Here is a 21,719-nt window from a genome sequence, read left to right on the forward strand (position 1 = left end):
GCTCCCTGAACCTCAGGTCTTTCATCTATAAAGTGGAGATAAAAATAGCCCATATCTCAAAAGGTAGCTATGATTGTTAAGTGAGCTAGTCCCTGGACTGCGCTTAGACCAGCCCCGGGCACATGGTAGGGGTTAATGTAACAGGAGCCACACAGGCCGCTGTCCCCGAATGAAGGCTGGAACCCAGGGCTCCCACCACTACCCTCACGCCTACAATGGTGGCGATTTGATAGAAAACAGGCTTGACAGCTTTCCTTGTTTCACAGGGGAAACCAGCAGGGATAGGAGTGACTTCCAGGTAGATGGAGGGGCTGCGTTTATCAGACTCCTGTGAGCAGAGTAAGACAGACTGAGAGCTGAAAGAATATTCCAGTCACACCGCCTCCTCCCCCAAGGCGGGGCTCCCTGTCAGGACTTCTGCGAAGCCTTGCGGCCAGTTTATCTGTCCTGCTGCCGCGTTCACAGGGCACTCCCAGCCTGCTATCCCCGGGAAGCTGTGGGTCCTGCGTTCCCAGCATCCCGTCCCGTCTGCCGAGTTCTCCCTCCTGGCTTCACCCTCCCTTCCATCTCCAAGTTCTGATACATGAAGGCCAGCCAGGGAAGAGCAGACATGGCCAAGCTAGACATGTGTCAAATAATCTAGAAGGGCCATGAGCACAGGCAAGGACTGGGGAAGGCCTGGGACACAGGGGACAATGGGGCCTGCCCCTCCAGACCACTGAGGACAAGCCCAGAGGGACCTGGGCTGGAGGGTCCCAGAGGGGCAAATTTAAACTACAGAGCTCCCCAGATCCCTCCTACAGTCCGTCACCTTCAAATGAAGGTGCTGGGGACGGGGCCTTCAGGAAGCGAGAACAAAGCAGAACACACAGCCCTGGAGCCAGAGAGCTCTGAGTTTGAATCTTGGCTCAGACCGACCTAGTAGACTTGTTCTGTCTACACCAGCAGCCCCCGCTAGAGATTTCTGAGATGGTGGAAATGCTCTGTTTTGTGCCATACAATATGGTAGCTATTAGTCACATGGGGCTACTGAACTCCCCAAATCTGGCTATTATGACTGAGGAATGGAATGTTTAATTTTGCTTAATTTTAATTAAATTTAAATAGCCACACGTGGCTGGTCACTGCCATACTGGAAGGCATGCGTCTAGACATTTAATTTCCATGAACCTCAGTCTCCTTGTCTGTGTTGTGGAGAAGAGAGCCCCCACCCTGTCATGTTAACATGAGGAGTGGACAAGATGGTTTATGCAAAGTGCTTATCATATCATAGGAAACTCAAAACTGTGAATACAGTAGTATTACTTAAAGGTGTGTGTGTGGAGGTGGGGGTTACAAGCAAAGGAGGAAGCTGGGAATGAAAACAGGGCAGAAAACTGAGGAGATTTCCAATCGCCATGTCAGGAGGTGTTGAGAGGTGGCTGGCAAAACTTTTGACCTATTTTTTTCAGATGATTCACACACACTTTCATTTCATTTTGTTTTGTTTGTACTTTGTTACCCCCATCTGTTTCCTGTCAGAAAATCCTTAAAATGCAAAAAAAAAAAAAAAAAAGCCTATTTACTGGAATTTGGGGGCAGTGAGGAAGGAGGATCCAGGAAAGCTGTGTCCCTCCCTGCAGCCGGCCTGGGGACGGGGACACTCATTGATAATTGGGTGGGGAGCACAGTTTTGGGAAAAGAATGAAGCAGGTGGAATCCTTGCTTCACGTCAGTGGGGGATGGAGAGCCAGACAAGAGGCTTGGAGCTGAATAGGAGAAATGTGAGCCTTTCCAGGACAGAAAGACAGACGGTCACACACACACACACACACACACCCGCTACACACACTCCTCACACATACCCCTACCGTGGGCTCTTCTGATGCTCTCCACCAGGAGCCATTGTTTCCATGTAAGCCCTAAAGCTTCTGAGCAAGATGGTCCACTCTGAGCCTAATAACTTCACGGGGAGTGGCGGAGGCTGGGCTGTGAGTCGAAACGAATCTGCTGAATTTTACTTTTTGTAGTTTTACTTCCAAAATAATAGATATTTTGACTATATTGGCTATGCTTTCTCAGTCTATAGTCTCCCTCCTGCTCACAAACTCCAATACTTCTCCAGGCGTAATGGTCCTGGAGTAGCTGATATTTTTAATACCCAGTATTGATTCTCCTTTCTTCTGGTAATACATCCCAATTTTCCTTTAGGGAGTGACTCTTTGTCCATTCAATGTGGTCTTGGAGGGATGGTCATTGAAGGTGCCCCAGCCAGAGGGTGAACACACAGGATATCAGCCTAATCAGTGCTTTCTCCCTGGAAGGTGACTTTTGAGCACTACATCCCAGGAATGAAGCATAGTTCCTGCAGACAGCAGTGCCCTAAGGATGCTGCCCATTTGTCCCTGCTACCCAGACCCCTGCAGCTGCCCTATTCCTGGTCCTTCTGCAGCCTGGCTACTCAGCTTCTACTTAGTTTTCTAAGTTCAATAGCTGCCCAGTGAATTCTTTTTTGCTTAAGATAGTCAAGTTGGATTCTGTTGCTTACAACCAAGAACACTAATTGATACATAACTCCTCCCACTAAGAAAAATTGACCTTGACTACTGCACCATGTGGTTTGCTTTGGTCAATGGAAAATGGGTGTGAGAATGTTCTAGTTCTGAGCACAGGCCTTAAGAGTCCTCCCATGTTTCTGCTCACTTCTTCCCCATGAGCACAGTATGTTCTGAGAAGAATGAGAGCCACATGGAGCTGACCTGAACCCCACTCAGCCTAAAGCAAAGCTTAGTCAAGAGAAACTGAACCCCAGACAGCCTGCAGATGCATAGGTAAGAAATAGATGCTTGCCATGAGATTTCAAAGGGTTGCTGTTGTTGTTGTTGTTGTTATGCAGCATTATTATGGCAATAGCTGACTGATACAGATTTGTTGTGATTTCCATCAACTTTAAGCCTAACAATTTTCAGATTCGTCTAGCCTAGGGAAGGGTTAGTGAAAGTCCTACCTGCTACTTTGACCTGGTTGGAGGCACAGGCTTTGCAGGGAAGCACCTGGAACTCTTCTGCTTGGTACATGGAGTAATCAGTACTTGCAATAACCAGGGTGTCTCCAGGCTTCCATGATTGTACATTGTCTTCCAGATTCAGGATGGTGCTGTTCACATTGGTGTCGATGGTGACGGTGAGCTTGGGCCTCACTGTAACCCAAAGCAGGAGAGCCTGAGATCTAAACCTTTGCTCAGGGCAAACTTCTCACTCCCTATCTCTTCCCTTCCTCTCCTTCAATCAGTAAATGTCGGGTTTGCCTATCCAAAACCCAAATCACCAGGCTCACCCCATCCCAGTCTTGGTACAGGTTTTTGAAGTCAACAAAAACTCTACCAGAAAAGAGCCATTCATTAGCTCTGGGCAGGGGAATTTTCCACTAACTCCTCAGCTGGAGTTAAATGTAGCTGCCTCACCACACCCACTTTGCAAAAGATGTAAAACAAATATAGCTCCTCTCAACTATTATTTACAGTAGCTGTAAGCCTCTCTTCCAAAGAACTCCCATCCCTAATGACTGCCCTCTGGAGATGGCCAAGTGCCTCTGAGAACAAACCGAACATTTCCAATCCCTCCTAACGAGCACCTCGGAACCAGCTTTAAAATAATAGCACCCAGTGAGGCAATGAGTTCTGGGTCTCTGCAGAGGAGGGCTGCAGGAAGGCCAGCTCTGTCCACGGCACCCCGGTTTTCTTGGACCAGGCCTTTATCCTTCCTGAAAGGCATATGGGCAGGGCGGGGTTCTGTAAGCTCCTGCCAACTCCGAGGACCATCCCACTGCTCCTGTATCCCAGAAGTGCTCTCCATTGTGAACTTGGCAGGAGCACGGTGTCACTGAGATAGCCGAAGGCAGCCGGTCCAGCCATTCAAACTCACAATGCACGGCTGCCAGCTCAAGGAACAGAGCCACAGTTGCATTTCTGTCCCCAGCAAGGAGCTGCTTACCAGGTTTCCCACAGAGGAACCGCACACGGTAGCTCTGGCAGGCTCGGCCCTGGTCGTAGCACACAAACCTATAATCCTGGCCTTTTTTGTAGACAGCCTCAGTGGTGAGGTTAACTCCATCTGCTGTAGTGGCCTGGGGAAGGCACAGAAATTATAGAGCAAAGTCACTTCTTTTTGTAAAGAAGGAAGGTGATGATTAATTCTATAAACATATACTCACGAGTCTAAAATTGTTTCTGCTCCAAAAATGATTTACAATGGCCTTAGATTATTATTCTACCGTTTCCCCTTTTCGATTTTGTTATAAGAAAGACAGCGTGAAGACACAGGATGGATAAACATCTTGCCTGGGGTCCTATGGTATCTGAGATCCAAACCGGGGACTGACTGCCCTGGTGAACATCTCATGGAGAGAATCTGCAACAAGCACACTCTTTCAGGAGCAGAACCAGCTGCCTCTACAACTCGGACCTCCACCCCAGGACCATCAACAGTGGCCAACACGTATGACAGGCTCACTACGATCAACCCACTGGTGCCCAAATGTGGTTCCACATTCTGTGGGGAGTCTGTAGAAACACGCATGCCCAGGCCACATCCTTGGTGTCTCAGATTTGACTGTGTCTGGGGTGCAGCCTGGGCATCAGGACTTTTCAGAGCTGCCCAGGTGACTCCACTGGGCAGTAAAGTTTGAGAACCCCTCTTGTAGTTGCGGAGCTGAGTGCTCACGTACATTATCTCATCCCACCTTCATGGCTGTGAGGGCTGTGAGGGCTGTGAGGGCTGTGAGGGCTGTGAGGGCTGTGAGGTCGCTGGTGGTTTTACAGATCTGGAAACTGATGCTCAGAGAGGTTGGGTAACTTGCCAACATCACAAAGCCAGTATGTGGCAGAGCTAAAATTTGAATCCAGATGCATCCAACTACAGAGCTGGTGCGTCTCAGTCCCTCCCACTGCTGCCCTCAGACATACCACCTACAGTCCTTTTTTCAGCGTCTGTCTCCTCCCAGTGGATGGTGGGCTCTGGGAGGGCCAGGTTTTGCCTGCCTTCCTGATCCCAGCATCCAGTCCAGGTCCCAGCATAGATTGGAGTCCGTTGATGGGAGCTGATGGGTGAGCAGCTTCAAGGCCAGGTAGAGAATTTAAGGGTGCTCAGAGGAGGGCAGGATTCCTGCCAGCTGGGGCTCATCCCAGGACCAGGGTGTGTCCGCACCAAGACTGTGGCTGTCATCAGAGACTTGCAATTTAGAGCAAGGGCTGCAGCTGTTGTCCTCTTTGGCACGAAGACCAAAGGGACCAGGGATGAGCAAATAGGGAGGCAAAATGCAGTCAATCTAAAAAGGAGGAGGGGGCACTATATAAGAAACATCGTTTTGAACCCAGCAGATATCTGCTGCCTTTGGCTTGGGAGGAGAGCTACGTAGATGTGAGTTCAGCCAGAATTAAAATTCAGCCCCTTCCTGCAACAGCACCCTCACAGCGATCACCTCAGAGGGGTTCAGGAGCAAAGCTCGAGGTCGCCTGGCTGTCATGCCCTCTCCTCTGACCCCCTGACCTTTTTCCCTGAGGCCAGCACGTTTTTCAGTAGAGCACCCCTTAATACTAAGAACTGAGCCTGAAAACATCATTCAGTGGAGCTGGACGTGTTTTAAGGCACAACATCCAACAATAATTTCAAGAAAAACATCTACTCAGTGTCGCTGCTTTTCTTTTTTTCCTTTTTTTAACCAGAAGAGCCACCTCAGTTTGGGAAAGGGCTCAGGGCTCCACCACTGCTCAGTGAGCCTGGATTGAGCTTTAAGTAGATGCAATTTGATTGTTATTCATGGTACTAATTATAAAGTAACTAGCAATCTCATAATAGTAATACAAGAAAATTATTTTAGAATTATTTTAAAATTATGGGCACTCAGTACAGGTCAGGGGCTTCATGTACTGTTGCACTAGATCCATGAAATAATTCCATGAAGGAACAATTATTATCTCCATTTTTGCTTATGAAGAAATTGAGATACTAAACTAAGTAACCTGACGCCCTAGTGAGGCACTGTGGTGCAAAATTTAAGGTGGCACTCACTCTGCCGGTCATGCAAGTGCAGAGTGGGCACCTGAGAGGGAGCGCCACCTTAAATCTTGTGCCGTTGGCACCTCACCTGTCTAATTCTCGTCCTGACACTGTTGATATGCCAGAGCTCACAAGGGGCAGAGCTAGGAATGCAAACTGGGCTCTATCTGGTTTCAAATACATTTTCCGAACCACCAGACTGACCTCCTGCCACTGCACCAGGGCTGTGGGGGTGTGGGGACTGCCCAGCACGGTCTCCTCCCCAAGGAAGTGTGAGTCCAGGGGTTCCCACTGGCCTTGAAGGGCGGGTGGGTTTTAAGAAAGAAGATGGGAGGAAAGGGGATTTCAGCCCAGGAGAACCGCAAGGGGGACAAAGACACGGGGACAGGGGGGCTGCAGTTTGGGTTCTGATTTTGCAGAACCACAAACTATCAGATCTTGAAGGTCTCCTTGAGTTGAGGTCAACTGGGCTGGTCTCAGTACTTCCTCTCTCTCCAGCTTGCCCCCTCCCACCCTGCCTAGGTGACAGGAGTTCTTAACACCCTCTCCTTGTGCAGAGGCTTTGACTGGCTGTCAGGGACCTTGGGGGCAGCCACAGCTCTGAAGAGTCTTCAGGAACACTGGGCCCGGCAGGGTGGTCACAGTCACCTGTGATTTCCCACAGTGGCAAAAACTGGCATGTGGCAAGCTCAGTCCTGTTCAGGCTCTTCTGTGGGTTAATCAGCTAGGGCTCCTGGCTGACGTGTCTGATGCCCTATTTATAAAGAGGATGAAATCTTGCTTCTCTCACCTGGGGTGAGCAGAGGACAAGTCTAGCTTGGCTTTTCTGATTTCAGAAAAACTCAGAATATATTCCACCTCATTGCCTTTTGTGTTTAAAGAGATGCTCTGGGTAAGTTTGGGGCCACTCCTAATTAAAGGCTGATGGTGAGAAAAGGGGAGAACTTGGCATCTCCAGGATGGAGCACCCCACCCTTTGCTCCACAGGTAGAGGTTTAATTCACTTTCAGAGGTACGTGGCATATTTTTACATGACTGCTTCAACGAGCCTTTACTTTGCCAAGAAAAAGCCGAGATCCTATTTTGGAATTGAGAGTTTTGAACTAATAAGGGGCTACAATGCCTAGCAAAATAGTGTCAAAGAATGCACTTTTGTGTGGAGGCTGGCCCAAGCCTCAGGGTAATGCAGAAAACAGTTGTTGGGTCTTTCATTCTTCTCTGGACTTGGAACAGTTGAGAACTTGAACTCAGGGAAGTCATTGTCAAGGATACTCCTTTTGTTGAAAGAGAAACTGGTCCCTGCAATATGGCAGGAGACGGGTGGTTGCGGAGCATGGGATTGGGTCCCTACAGAAGGTCTGGGATTACGCAGTTGGTGAGCAATCACATACTATATATGTGTGTGTGTGTGTGTGTGTGTGTTTTTCACCAGTCTCTTCTGCTACCTCTAAGACTTCAGTAAAGTTTTATTCAGTGTTTTAGCCTGGCTTCGTTGTGCATGGACACATTCAGTGAAGAGCCTGTGTCCGGCTGGGAGCAAAGTTACTGAGAGTAAGAAACGCCTAAGGAAAGCTATTTTCCTGGCATGGAGAAGTGCTCTTCTAAACAACAGGGGTCTAGAGCCAGACGGCTGGCAGAGCAAACACCAGGAGGGATTTGTAGAGCATGTAAGCATTCCTCGAGGATTTCCAGAAAATACTTGGGGAGGGAGAGCTGGTAAAAGACTGAACTTCCTGTAGCCAAGTAAGCTGGAAGAATAAAAGTATGGCTATTTCAGAATTAGAGCTGGAACGTTCAGGGTTGCAAGAGAAAATTAAAATTAAATCTGGGAAGTATGTGCTTTGGGAGAGTCAGCGCTTTTTGACTCTGCTGGACCCAAGAAGAGCCTACAATGTGTAACTTAATCTTGGTAAAGCTGTCCCAGTAATACTGGAGCCATGTGAGGGGAGAGCCTTGGCCAGACAATAAGAGCGGTTCCTCAGCCTCTGCTCACTGCGGAACAGAGCATCCTCCCCTGGAAAAGTGGTCCCTTGTATGATGCAAGGCAGAGGGCAGAGGTCGTGCCTCAGATGGCGCAGTGGCGTGGAAGCCCAGTCACATGATCTGAGACGTGCAGTTAGAAAATCTGGGAGAAGGTGGTGGGCAAATGTCAGTTGCTATTTTTATTGGCTGAAAGAGGATAAAATGGGCAGGGATGGTCTGTCTCCAATGACTCTTAATTCTAAGCCAAACATTTAAGTGGCCCCAAATTATGTTCTGGAAGAAGACCAGGCATAAGGAGATAAACTCCATTTTCTTGCCCAGGTCTCTATCTTTCCTGTTGTTCCTTGAGCCCAGCAGCCCACCAGCTGAGAGCCACTGAACTGTGAGAGCTGCCTGTTCACCCCACACTTTTTTGCTGGAGCCAGCTGAGAAAGTCAAGGTCCCCCTTTGGACAGAGGTCACTCCAAGGAATGACCCTGAGCAAACACTGTCCGTTCTGTGCCTGCTGCCGTTTCTTTAGCCAAGTGGAGAACAAGGCCGTGGGTCTTCTCCGCCTGGGCTGGGCTCAGCCGGCACCCAAATCCCAGCTGGTTCCTGTGCATTCGAGGTCCCAGAGGAAATCGACTGATGAGTGAAGCTGAGTAGGTCTCAAACCATCCCCGCACTGGGCACCCCCAGTCATGGCTGAAGAAGCAGGTTGGGGAGAAGGAAAAGGAACGTGGCAGCGGGATGCAGGAGAGAATTTGAGTCCTCGCTTTGGAACTCACTGGTGGGGCAGATAAGCAGCCTCCATCTCAGTCTCTAAAGTGAGGACAGGGCTGTCTGGCTTACCAACATCGTAGGAGGGCCACGAGAGTCACACCACTCAGACAGCAGGAAAGTTTGAAGACTCTACAGAGTCTTCTTCCAGATAAAGCGTTCTGAACCTTTATGATGATTTGGTTACCTGTATATCAATGGGGCGATTGCAGATTTTTCCTGGGTAAGCCGCTCGGAGGTCTGAAATTTTCTCCCCACCTTTAGTGTAAGACACTTTGTCATGTTCAAACCATTCTGTCCACTCCACATCTGGGTGGAAAGCAAAGAGCAGGGTCAGTCAGGCGGGCTCCGGGGAGCCCGCCACACTCCGTGCAGCTCCCACACACCCGCTGCGCAACGGGGTTGAACACCAGCCATGCAGGCTCGCACCGGGGGCCTGTAAACAATCTGTCAACTCCCCCATTTCTCCCAGCTCTTAATTAAAAATGCCTCTTATTGTCTATCTTGTTTTATAAAAGCAATAGATAATCTTCACGATTGCCCAAAGGAGAAAGATGAAATCCACCGGTTAACCCATCATCCGAGGATTTCGGTGAGGATTGCAGCTTGCCGCTGCCCCCACCCCCACCCCCACCACGCGTGTGCTCCTGGAAGGCCAGGTCCTGCTCCAGGGTTCCCTGTTCAGTGCCATCGCTTGGTGCAGAAAACGTATTCCAAGAGGTTAGATATCCCTCTGGGCTATTCACCACTGAGACTGGATTAATTAAAGACAGCTTTCAGCTGCAAACTGAATCGAAGCTGCAGCAGTCAAGGAGTTCTACTGATGCAGAAGAAAAATCCTCATTCTGCAAAGGTAATGAGTCCTGTCCTTTTGCACCACTGTTAAGGTTTACCGAGTTGTCCCAAACTCCTCACCTTGAACCCACTCGCTGGATGAAGAGACATTGAAATGCTCGCCATGCTCTGTCTGGAAGAGCTTGAACACCCGGGCAGCAGCGGAGCCACGGTGTCCTGTCAAAGGAACCAGAGGCTTTAGCAACCAAACAGACCCTCTAAATTCAGAGGGATGTGATTCTAAGACAGCGAAATCCCCCTACACATGTGGATCTTGAGCCATTTCTTAAAAATACAAAGTTTCAGGCCAGTCTTTCCACTTGGGGAGCAGATTATTGATCACTCCTTCTAACTGAAATGTTCCCCCAACTCTGAATTTTGGAACCCTATCACTTCTCGTGTGAACCCCTCCCCACGGTTAGAGCCGGCAGGACCTTCCGAAACCTTCTCTGGGCAGAGGAGGCTGGCGCCGTGTGGTACAGCCCATCCAAAGCATCTTTTTAGCTCAAAATATTACCCCTGCTTGTTCCATCCCAATTCTCATCTTTCCTACGTCACTTGTTTTGGATTAAGCCAATGACAATTTCTTTGAAAATGTTAATATTATCTCAGTAACTGGCCTTAAATCAGTATGGATTTTTGCCACGCATGTGACATGGGAGGTGGGTTCTAAAGGAGGAAGGTGGTTCAGAAAGACCTTGAGCCTCTTGGTCAGAGAGACACGGCAGGGGATCCGGCCTCTCGCCATGTATTACCGTGATATTCAATGTGGTCTTCAACGGAAGACGAGGGATTCCCTTTCACGGTGATGAAACTCCAAGGGTGTCTGAAAAAAACAACAGAAAGTCAAGTTCTTCGCACGTCTGAGCCTGGAATGGAGGCAGAGTTGAAACAGGGAGCCACATGGATGCTGTCTGAGGGAAACTCGCTTACGGGCTGGGTTTCCCTTTTCCAGAAGAACAAGGGCCTTTCTCTGCAAGCCCTGGCCTTCTTGACCACCTGGCGGGCTTGATGTTTGTGGACTGCAGGGCTCTGCACCTCCGTTCTGGCAGTGGACAGGGGTTATGAATCACAAATAAACAAACGAGCCCACAGACCTGCATACCACCTGCCAGGCTCAACTAGGTCCTGAAGCGAGTGCTCTGGCTCCTTTACGAAAACAAGGAAACATGCTCCGAGGGAGAAAGGTTATTCCTCTCCTGTGTGACTCCCTGAGAACTAAGCTCGAGGAAAATGCCAGAGGCGGGTGTGACTGAGGCCCCAGGAATCAGCACTGGGCCTTGGGGTGGAAAGAGGTACCTCTTCTTCTTAATGGAAGGCAAAGGAGGGGAAAAAAAGGTATATGGGTTTGGAAAGTTGTACAACTTCTCTTTTCTCCACTGAAGATACATCTGCTCAACAATCACTTCCTGTATGAATGAGCAAGTGGTAGGTCCAAGTCTCAGATTTTCCACTGATTTTAGACGCCTCGAGTTTGTCACTCAGAGTGGGTCTACACCAATGAGGGTGCACGTGTAACCCGCCCGTGCACTACGGCATGCATCCTTCCCGGGCCCTTGCTTATAAGGAGAGAATAGTTGCTAGCACTTCTTGAGTCCTTATTCTGTGCCAGACACAATATTTTGTTCATACTGTCACATTTACCCTCCCCAAAGTCCTTTGAGGTGGCTCCTGAAGTACCCCATTTTACAGATGCAGGTACCATGCAAAGAGAGGGTAAGTCACTTGCCTGCAGTCACACCTCATAGGAAGTGCAGCCCAGACTCCAATTCGAGTCAAATCAGATGCCAGATCTTGGACCTTCCTCCGCTGAGGCCCTACGTAGCCAGTCCCACTGTGGTTCTACCTCTCATTGCAAATTAACAAGCTGGCCTTTCGGCTTATAAAAAATGAAATGGCAGTGCCCTCAGTTTCTGTTAACAAAGGAGCTTTGCTGTTATCTTTGGCAGCCTGAGTTTCCTGCCCAAACTCATCCAGAAGGAGCAGCCCCTGACCTGTCAGGAAATGCACCCTGGAACCCGGAGCCCCACCCTGGCCCAGGGGATCCTGGCCCAGCCAGTAAAATTGCTCTGCTCAGAGCCCAGAAAAGGCTCTGGCCTGCCCTCATCTTGCCCACGATTCGAGGAGCTGATGGGAGGGGCATCCATATCTCCAATAGCCACGGGCCAGATGATCTCAATTTTCCACTGGGCTCAGATCTGATACAACATGATCGAAAGGTGTGGCTACTGTGGGGTAAACTGTTTCCTCTTGGCGCCAATGTGTGTGTGCATGCCAAAGTCAGGCATGACTCTGCAATCCGAGGCAAACAAAACACACCCTAGAGCACATCGAATGGTCCCCTCCGCTAGGGAGCTGGGCAGGGCAGGGGCCCTTCATGCGATCTCTAAACAAATGTCTGCCAACCCTCAAGGCACATTATGATTCCGTGGCCAAAGGATGGGAAAATGAACACTAGTTATACATCTGAGGCATGGCTCTTACACACAGTAGGTGCTCAATTAATATTTTGCAAGTGGCAAACTGAATGAATGAGTTCAGATACACAGTGACTTTCGGAGTTTAAAGTGTGGAATATGCTTGTAAGAATAAACAGGCTCCCTTTAAGAACAAGCCCTAATACATCCCAGGCAGATGGATCATGGCCCTGCATCTCCCTGAGTCACCATTAAAGGGGATGTGGCCTGGGGAAACGAGGAGGGAAGTTAGGTAACTTCTGCCTGGGGTGGTGTTGCTTCGTGTTCTGGAGCCTGGGGGAGGGGAATTGACGGGTGGTACCTAAATCCAAGGTGTAGGAAGTGTTTGCTGCCCAGTTTGGTCATCGCCTTCCTGGCCATGTCATCCAGGTTTCGAGAGCCCTCATCATTCACGGCCACAGACAGGATCCTGCCCTCGGGCACCGCATTCAAATACTGGACCAGACGTTCACTCTCTTTCTTGGATCTATAGGTGTCAAACCTAAAAAGGGCAGAGAGAGCAGATTTTAATAGTCCTAGCAGGACCCAAAAGAGAGAGCTTGAAGCACCTACCCGTGGTTTGACGACTAACACACCATCCGATCATCCCAAAGACTGATTTTTTTTTAAAGAAAGAAGCTTTTATTACAGCAAAACAAATCAATCATCTCAGACTTGACAAAGATAACCCACCCTTACATACATAAAATATCCATGAAATATAGGTCTCAAAAAAATCTATACCACAGGTGACAAGAATTCACAAAGGAAAGGCCCAACTGTGTAATGATCCTAACTCCAAGTATAAAGTGCACGTATTAGGTGTAAAGATTTTGTACAATCACAATGGAAACTCCAAAAGAATTTGTCTTGGAACTTAACGAGCAAAATCATTCTCAAACGAATCTAGATGAATAACCCAGCACGAATAGCCAAGATTTGGGAAAAAGAAAACCATGGTGGTGTGGGGAGGAGGGGGGAGATGGACGGATGCTCGTGAGTCCCCAGACTTCCTTTTCATTGTTGACATAACCTGGTCCGGCCCTGCCTAGGCCCCCTCCTTCTCCACGGCCCCTCCCCAGGAATCGCCTGCTGCCAGCCTCGCATGTGTCAGGGCCCTGTGACCACACCAGGTACCCCCTCCCAGGCATCTCTTGCCTAGACCGTGCAGAAGCCTCCTGACCACCTCTGCTAGCTTTACTTCTCCACTCTGTACACAGCAGCGAGAATATTCTTTTAAATCAGATCTTCTTAAAAGCCCTTCACCGGCTTTGCATCCCACTAAGAATAAAACCCACCCCCTCACCGCGGCCTTTAAGGCCCCAAACGTGCCCCTGTCCAAAACACCGACATGACTGTGTCTCGTTTCCTTGGCTCTGCATTCTCCACCTCTCCGCTGGCCCTTCTGTCCTTTGAGAACAGCACGCCCTTTCTCACCTCTGGCCCTCTGCACTTGCTGCTCTCTGGCCTGCACACTCCTCGCCCCACGGTTCTCAGCTCAAACGTTGCTTGCTTTCACAGGCCTTCTCTGATCACCTGTTGCAGAACAATCTCCCCTAGCTACTCTCCATCATTTCACTATGACTTTTTTCCCTAATTACCGATGATCACAGCCTGAAACTATGTTGTGTGTACAAGTGTGCATGTGTGCGCGCACGTGTCTGTTCCTGTTCAACTCAGCTGCATGAGGCGAACGCCCCGGCAATGAGAGACCTAACTCCCTGAGGTTGGGGATTTCTGTCTGTTTCACTCACTGCCGTGCTCCCAGCACCCTGAGTGGCATCTGGCTAGGACACACCCTCAGCAAATGCAGACTGAATGACTGTGTTTACATGAAGGCAAACCTTACCGGTCAGAATGGATGACTGTCCCTGATTTGGGGTCGATGACATGAACAATGACTCCACGGTGACCCCAGCTCCTTTCAAAAAAATAGCCTCCCTCCTCCATGCCACCCGGGTGAAGAGTCTTGTTCAGAAATGTCCAAGAGAGCTTCTTCTGTCCATGCAACTCCAGGGTACCTCCTCTGTCGACGCCAATGTACTTGAGGCCAAAGTAAGGGTCCGGCTGAACACCTTCGTCGGCCCTACAAGAGAAAACAGCTCTCCACAGTCGGTCGACACCTCTCTCTGTCAGATGCTGAACCCAGAGGGGGCTGCACTGCTCCCTGACTCCCATGTGGTCCCCGTGGAGCCAGGCACACTTGGTGACTGTGCAAGGTCGGTAGAAATAGCACAAGCAACCAAGATCTTCCCAAGCCAGAGCAAAACGAGCCCAACAGGCCAAGCAGAAATCCTATCAATAGTTAACATGTTGGCTTCAGTTCTTCAGTTCTTTGCAGTTCTAAGTATGTTATGTTTCGGTCCGTATCAGATGTGAAATCACCTGGGCATGCACTGCATACCCTGTGTGTTCCTGGCTGCCACCTAGAATTCTCAGTTGCTTGAAGAGCGAGCACAGCCAGAGGCAAATGCTGCCTGGAATTTTTCTTTATCTTGTCCATCATAACCTATTAATAAACACTCAGAGAGACTCCCTGAGCCATGAGTAGATTGGAAGGCAGCTGAAAGGCTGGCAGGGATTTCTGTAACTTAAGTCCGGACCCGGGCCACAATAAATAAAATGCCTCATGTATTTCTCCAGCTCGCCCAGCTCACCAGTGTCTGTCTTGTTCGTGATTACGATCTGGCAGTACATAATGAGGATTCCTGCCTTGCACTAAAGCCTTGTGGTCTTACCTCCCTCTCTTCTATGGAAATCCTCCTTCCCGTCAGATCCAAGAGGAACATTTGACCCATGGAAGCTCTCTACCCACCTTCCATACAAAACGATGCTGAAGTTGCCCTGGAAAGGGCAGAGGGCACTCCCAGCATGCAGCTCTCCTCCATTGTCAATCAGGATGTGCCGTGTGCGTAGAACAATTGTCTCACCTTGGTCTTTAATGACTAGCTTTCCTGAAGAGGGAGGGATGGAGGGAGGTTTAGGAACACATGCTAATGATGAAGTTACAGCAGAGCCAAGGGCAGACCCCCTAAGCGCCCCATCTCATCCAAGCAGGCAAGAAGATACGTCTTTCAAATATCTCTGTGCTTGTTGTGCTTACAAGCAGTTACTTTTCTCTCCGCCTTGCGATGTGTAAATAGTGCCTGCTTGGCTTACTGCCATGGCTGCATGCACTGCATTCAATGAGCAGGCATCTGAAGGTAAGATAGGCAGGAATGCTCGGAGACCAATCAGGGTTTTCCTCTATAAATGCTTCTTTCACTAAGACTGGACCTCTGGCAAGCCATTCCTAAGAGCTCAGAGCTGATGGCTATCTCAAACTACCAGATGCTCTGATATGAACCCAAAGCACGTGACATTTGTTCTGTCCATCTAAAGTTATGGCACCCTGCTAGGCTCTGAACATGGAGATCGGGGGTGGGGTTGGGGAATGCTGGCTTACCTCCCTCTGAGATGCGGATGGAGTGGATGGTGGCAGAAGAGGTGAGCAGCAGTGCTCTGCCCTGGCCAATGTACACATAGTGGTCCGGGTCATGTCCAGGGCTCCAGGGCTGCAGCTCAGGCCACTGATCAGGGCACTCAGGGGCCACTGCCAAGGACAGAGAGATGTCACTGCTACCATCCACTGACCTCACCAAGCAAGGACTGCCACAGACCACAAGGTGGGGGCGAGGAGGGAGTCTGTCAATTTTCCTGGCCCCTGCCTCCTCCCTCCTAGAGCTAAAAGCAGGGCCTTGGAGAGCAAAGAGAATCCCTGACATAAGAGCCCTGGGATTTAGTCCCATGTCTTTTATTAGTTCGTCATGTATCTGTGAACAAGTCGCCTCCCTTTTCAAGGCTCAGTTTTTCCCTTTAGAAAATGCAGGGTAGACCAGATGACTCCCTCAAGATACTCCGCAATCTAAGGTTAGTCAATGACTTATCCAGATTGCTTGTGTTCCGAGGCATCCTTTCCCCTGGAAAGCAACATTTGAAAAGTTGACAAAGCCTTTTCCCCTTCTGCATGAGAATTTGACTTTTAGTTAATTTTCTCACTCTGTTTCCCTGGAAACCTGAGAAAGATAGTGTTATATAAACCATGTTACCAAGCAACATAGTTTGTAACAAACGTGACCCCGGATTAGTAAATGGCATCTAAACTGGGAAGAACCATACATAATTTATATTTATTCCTGGTGGAGATGTCATGCAGTGCGCTTCTCTGAGTGCCGGGACTCCCGTGACTGGGCATGTCCCATGCAGCAACTCTGAAAGTTGGAGTTGCTGGAAGAGATCCTGGTTCTGATGGGGCTGTTTCCATACCTGTCCAATGACAGTCTTGCTTCCTCTCACCTAAGGAGCAGTCACCTGGGGAACCAGAGAGGATAGCTTCTGGAAGGCTATCTGGAATGCTGCCAGGACCACTCCCACGGAAGAGAAATGCCTGATGCTGCTCTGATGGCAGGTGGTGTTTCTGTCCTAGATTCATGGACCCGGAGTCCCTTCCAAGGTGGTGTCTCCTCAGCCGTGTGGGGAAAACATGTGGCTGACTGGAGAGCCCAGTGGTCCGGGCCTGGAGCCATGAGTGTGCTGAGAAGGAATCATTCCAACTCAAAGGGACAAAGCCTGAGAGGGTCTCACGGCCCGCATCCCGCAGGAGAATCCTGACTGTCCTACTCTCCAGCTGCATGGGTTTGCGTCAGTCTTTGCATATGGATTTGGAGGTGGTCAGCTTGATCCTTGCAGGTTCTCCTGTCATTGGGAGCACAATTCCCAGAGCTCTGGCAGCTCTGACCCCGCAGCAAAAGCACAACAGTCACAAGATTGGCCGTGGATGGCTGCTTCTTCGCTGGGGCTGGATATTTTGCGCTCAGTAAAGGTCAGTTTCAGTGGGTTTTCATTTGTAGGAACCAGTGAGTAGCTGGAAAAAGTCAATGTCTTTGGTGAACTATCACCACGGCAACCACCCTTCCCAGGAGGGGCTCCAGGAAGTGCGATTCAGAGTGAGCGCAAGCCCGACCTACTTGGAGCATGAATGGCCGGGGTTGGCTTCCGCATCCCTCTGACGTCAGAACAAAGCACAGACCAGAGGCACAGCCTCTTTTCCAAATGCTTTATACTCAAACAGAAGAGAGAGACCCAGGATGTGAGAGGAGATACCCGGGGAAGCATCTCCCCAAGGCCCTGAGGTGAACCACCTTAAAAGAGAACCCCAAACCCAGTTCCTGGCACAAGAGTCAGTGCCCCCTTGGTATTTATTAACTGAATACATGATGGGAGGATTAAATGAATGAATTCAGGCCATATTGTTAATTGTTGCATTGAGAGTTAAAATACCGATTCTTTGCTATGTCCCGTAAGGACCAAAAAGATTCTACAAGGAATCACGTTGAAGGAATTTCACTAGTGACTAGAGATTACCTCCATCCATCAGTAGATTGAGAAAAACAAGATATAATACAATGCAAGGTCATTTATTCTCAGTATAGAAAAGCGTTCATTTCAAGTAGTAATAATAGCATTTTTGAGGGGGAAGAAAAGCAATCTATGGTGATGGTATTATTACTAAAAACCTCTATTCAAAAAATTTCAATTGTCCCCATCTTTCACCTCCTACCCCAAGCTTGGTTATTTGATTAGCTTTTTTATAGCCCACACAAGTTTGCCTTGTGTCTCTGGATGTTAATGCAGAATCACTCAAAGAAAAAGCTGACAATATTGAAATCAGAAAAACAGGTTTAAACCTCGCCTAGAGCTTAACAAGGTGCTTTAATGCACCCGGATCTCACGATGGCAAAGCGGGAAGGGTACATTGAAACCAGATGGCCCAGAGGCAGCGAGCTGGCTGGCAGATAGGGGTTCTTTTCTGCCCCACTCCCACCCTGAGTGGTTGGGAAAATTTCAGTTGGTCGTCTTCCTTTAACAAGAAGAGAGCTTTCACATAAAAGCCTAGATTTCTGGCTTCTCTTCAAAATTCAGCAGCTCCTGTAAAAAGGATCCCATCTTCCCACGTGGCAGCAATTGGCCAGAACTGAGAAGCGGGTGTCCCTTAAGTAGGGTCTGAACTCCCCAGGCGACCATGTCTCTGCCTGGCCACCTTCAGCTGGTTTTATGTCCCGTGCCAGGCTCCTGTAGACACTGAGTTTGTAACCCCGGAGTCTAGTCCAACACTTCATTTTGTGGATGACGAAACTGAAGCCCAGAGTGAGACTTGCCCAGGATCAACAAGTTAGCGGGGCAGGCCAGAGCCCAGACACCCCAGCCCCGCCCAGCGGCTCCTTCTCCTGGCCCCCAGCAGCCTTGCTTCAACAAGGGGCTGCACCTTCCTCACTGAGACGCAGAGTCCAACTGCTTTGCGGTGGCTTACCTGTGGATATAGCACCAGGGAAGTGGGCCAGGATGAACCAGCCGACTGTCAGCATCGCCTTGAAAGAGACATTCAGCCTGTGAGCCGCTCCCATCCTGGCAGAATACTCCCTGAAACAGAAGCACCCCGAGTCAGACCTGCAGCTTCCCCGAGCTGGAGTCAGTGTGTGTGGGCAGACACACACAGAGACAGGGCCACATGCACACACGGAGGCAGGGCCAGCATGGGCATACTCCAGCCGGCCAGTGCAAAGTCCTCAGCTGCCATGACTCAGGACTGGGCAGATCAGGGCATGCAAGCCCTGCCATCGTCCCACCTGTGTCCTGCAGCTCAGAGACCCAGTGAAGGATGGAATTTCATCCTTGGCACAGGAGCTTGCTACCCTCCAGGATGAAGTTTTTTTCTTAAGTTAAAAAACAGAGAGAGACACAAAAATCACTCCCACAGAACATGAGCTGGAAAATAGATGCCACCAACTTGTTGTGTGATCTCAGATGATTTGATTAATTTCTCTGGGCCTCAATTTCCTAATCTGAAAAATGGGGATACGGACTGGCTAATTTGTAACCTTTACTCCACCTTTACCCATCTGTGCTTCTAAAACAAGTCTCTATACTAATGTTGAAATCCTAAATACAATGCTTATGTGTTATAAACCCTTTTAATATTACCTATCCAAGAGGAAGGTGGGGCAGAGACAGCTGATTATCCCCAATAACAATTTTTTTCCCTCCTTAGTAAAAGAACCCGATTTTTATCTGGGTATATGGCCACCTAGGATAAAGGCTACCTTCTCCAGTCTCTACATTAGCTATGGCCTTGAAATTAAGTTCTGGCCAGTAAAATGAAAGTACAGTATGTGAATCCCAGGAAATGTCCTTAGGGAAGGCAGGAAGTCTTTCTTCCCTCCTTCCTCCTTCCCGCTGGCTGGAATATGGAAAAGATGGCTGGATCTTCAGCAGCTATCTTTGTCCATGTCTTGGGAGCCATGCACTGAAGATGGCAAAGCAAGCAGAGAGAAGGAACCTAGGCCCTGACCCTGTGGAGCACCGAAACAGCCTGAGACTGTGGATTTATTTTTATGGGTGACAGAATTAAATTTGCATTTTATTAAACTTCTGTTTCATTAAAGCCACTTATATTTTCCCCTGTTACTCAGACAGAAGGTGAATATGGGAATCTGTCTAGGTAAACCTCAAGGCAGGAACTCAAAAAAGATGCCAGATTCCCCTTTCAGAATATAACGCCACTCGGAAAAGTCTCTGTGTCAAGTCCTCTGCACCACACAAGATTGCTTAAACGGGGCTTGGGGAGTGGCCGGCTCTGGCTTCCATGCCCATGTCTCCAGCTCCTCCCCGGAGCATGAAACAAGCAGACATTCTCCCACACTGAGAAAGGGGCCAAATCTATCTCACCCCATACAGGCTCCTCCCTTTGAGTGAGCTCGGGCACAAATCTGATCATCCCTGACCTTTCAGCTCCAGGTGAAGTGCTTTGTGTGAGCTCAGTGAGTGGGGGCAGGCAAGAGGGTCCGAAACAGAGCACACTGGCCCTGAGCCTGGGCCCTCCCGCACAGGTGCGCCGGGGAGGCGGGGGCGGGGGCGGAGACGGTCCTCTCAGCATCAATGTCTGCGGTGTCCTCTTGGCGGGCACCCTGCCTGGCCCAGGCCTGATTGGCAGAGAACAACGGGACCCATTCTAGTCGCCTCTGCAGGGTCACCGAAGTCACGCGTCACAGCATCTGGGAATGGTGCCTTTCCCAGGGCCCCCAGAAGAGGAATGTCTGCTCTCATGCTCTTTGCAATAGAAAGGAGGGGACGCCGGAGACAGGAGAGTTCTGTGGTCCTTAGGGAAAGCCAGAGCCCCGCTCTCAAGTCTCCATCTGTTTAGAAAAGCCAAAGGTAGTTTGCTTTTTGCTACTCAGAAGCCCCAAATCATCCTGGGGCTCCTCTGGAGGGAACCTGGACTTTGGGCTGTGAGCTGGCAAAGGAAGGTGGCAGGCACCAGGCTTGGAGGGGCCAGGGGATGGGAGGTGATCTGGGTGCAGGCACCCCTCCCGCCCTAACTACCGGGTGACCCTCATCCGGCATTTCCTTCTTTGGGCCTCAGACTTCCCTTGTGCACGGTAGGAGGCTGGGGTACAGGGACTTCGTGGCTCTGACATCTCCTGATGATATCCTAGGTCATTTCAGAGACAGAAAAAAAAAGTCACTCTCTGGATGGATGTGAAAACAATTCCACGTGGAAGGATAATGCTCAAAACCTCTCTTCCCTGACATCACAGAGACCTCCTGCTGGGTCTCAGCGCTAGACACGTCCGAGCCACGCGAGGCAGAGAGCCCCCTGCCCACGAGGTGGCCCCACATGGCTGGGGGCGGTCCTCCGTGCTTTCCTGCCCATGAATGGCTTCCAGGGCCCGAGTACAGAAACCTCGAGAAACACTTTGTTGACGTGAATCCAAAAGGCTCTTAAATTTCACTTGGGAGTTCTTCACCGAGGGAGGACAGCTTTCTCAGTTGGCCACTGAAAGCTCTCTGGCAATGGGAGTTGGGGTCCGGCTTCTCTAGCTGGCAAGATATGGTCTTGAAACGGTTCCCAGCTGTTGAAGGCCTGGGAAGAGAGCATGTTGGCTAACAATGCTAGAAGTTTCCACAGGAAGCTGTTGGCTGGAGGCTGGCTGGACACTGCCCTTGCTAGGTCCCGATGGTCCTGAGCTGCCCTCCTCCTTAAAGGATGCAATGGAAGGATTCGGCGGTGGAAGAATATGGACACGCTTTGGGGGAAGGCTGGCACGCCGGGTGCTCCACAAGGCTTCACAGTAACAGGTTAAAGTTTTCCAGAAGCTCAGCATTCCCCGTCCAGCTGCGGCTCCGGGCTGTGTTTGCCAGGCCTCCCAGGAACTCGCGGAGGGAGGGGCAAAAGCAGGGACAAGAGGCGTTGCCTGCCACCGTCTGTCTCTGCCTCTCCTCGCTGCCATCCTGCACCCCGGTCCGGGGTCTTTGCTCTTCCTTCAGGTCGCGCCGGGGCTACAGCTGCCCTGGGGTCCAGGGTGTGTCACCTGCAGAGCAGAAGGAGCACAGGATTATGCGAGTGTCCAAAGAGGCCCCTGCGTCCTTGCCTGGATCTCCCCAGAACAGCAGCACTTCCAAGTACGGGCCCTGAGGCACCCCCTGCCCCAGGCGGATGCAAGCTCCTGCCGCCTGCTGAGCCTGCACAGCGAGCAGGTGGCAGAGTTCAAAGTCTGCTCTCTCCTCCAGAAATTATGCTCCTAATTCCTAAAGACTAAATGATTTGCAATATCAT

At 49.9% G+C, this 21,719-nt stretch overlaps 1 protein-coding gene across 1 annotated transcript in view; it reads right to left on the bottom strand.

The window, feature by feature from the left end:
• Positions 1–21,719, bottom strand: part of CEMIP (cell migration inducing hyaluronidase 1) — a 140,856-nt gene that overhangs the window by 46,211 nt on the left and 72,926 nt on the right. Inside the window, exons 2-11 of the mRNA XM_072950896.1 lie at positions 18,417–18,526; positions 15,513–15,659; positions 14,883–15,021; positions 13,917–14,153; positions 12,390–12,569; positions 10,367–10,437; positions 9,693–9,788; positions 8,965–9,086; positions 3,972–4,104; positions 2,987–3,178 (exon numbers count right to left, since the gene is read on the bottom strand). Coding sequence (XP_072806997.1) covers positions 2,987–3,178; positions 3,972–4,104; positions 8,965–9,086; positions 9,693–9,788; positions 10,367–10,437; positions 12,390–12,569; positions 13,917–14,153; positions 14,883–15,021; positions 15,513–15,659; positions 18,417–18,510 — 1,411 coding nt within the window. The 5' untranslated portion in view covers positions 18,511–18,526. The remainder of the gene's footprint in view (positions 1–2,986; positions 3,179–3,971; positions 4,105–8,964; positions 9,087–9,692; positions 9,789–10,366; positions 10,438–12,389; positions 12,570–13,916; positions 14,154–14,882; positions 15,022–15,512; positions 15,660–18,416; positions 18,527–21,719) is intronic.

The sequence above is a fragment of the Vicugna pacos genome, chromosome 27 (assembly GCF_048564905.1).
Source record: "Vicugna pacos chromosome 27, VicPac4, whole genome shotgun sequence".
Taxonomy (NCBI): Eukaryota; Metazoa; Chordata; class Mammalia; order Artiodactyla; family Camelidae; genus Vicugna; species Vicugna pacos.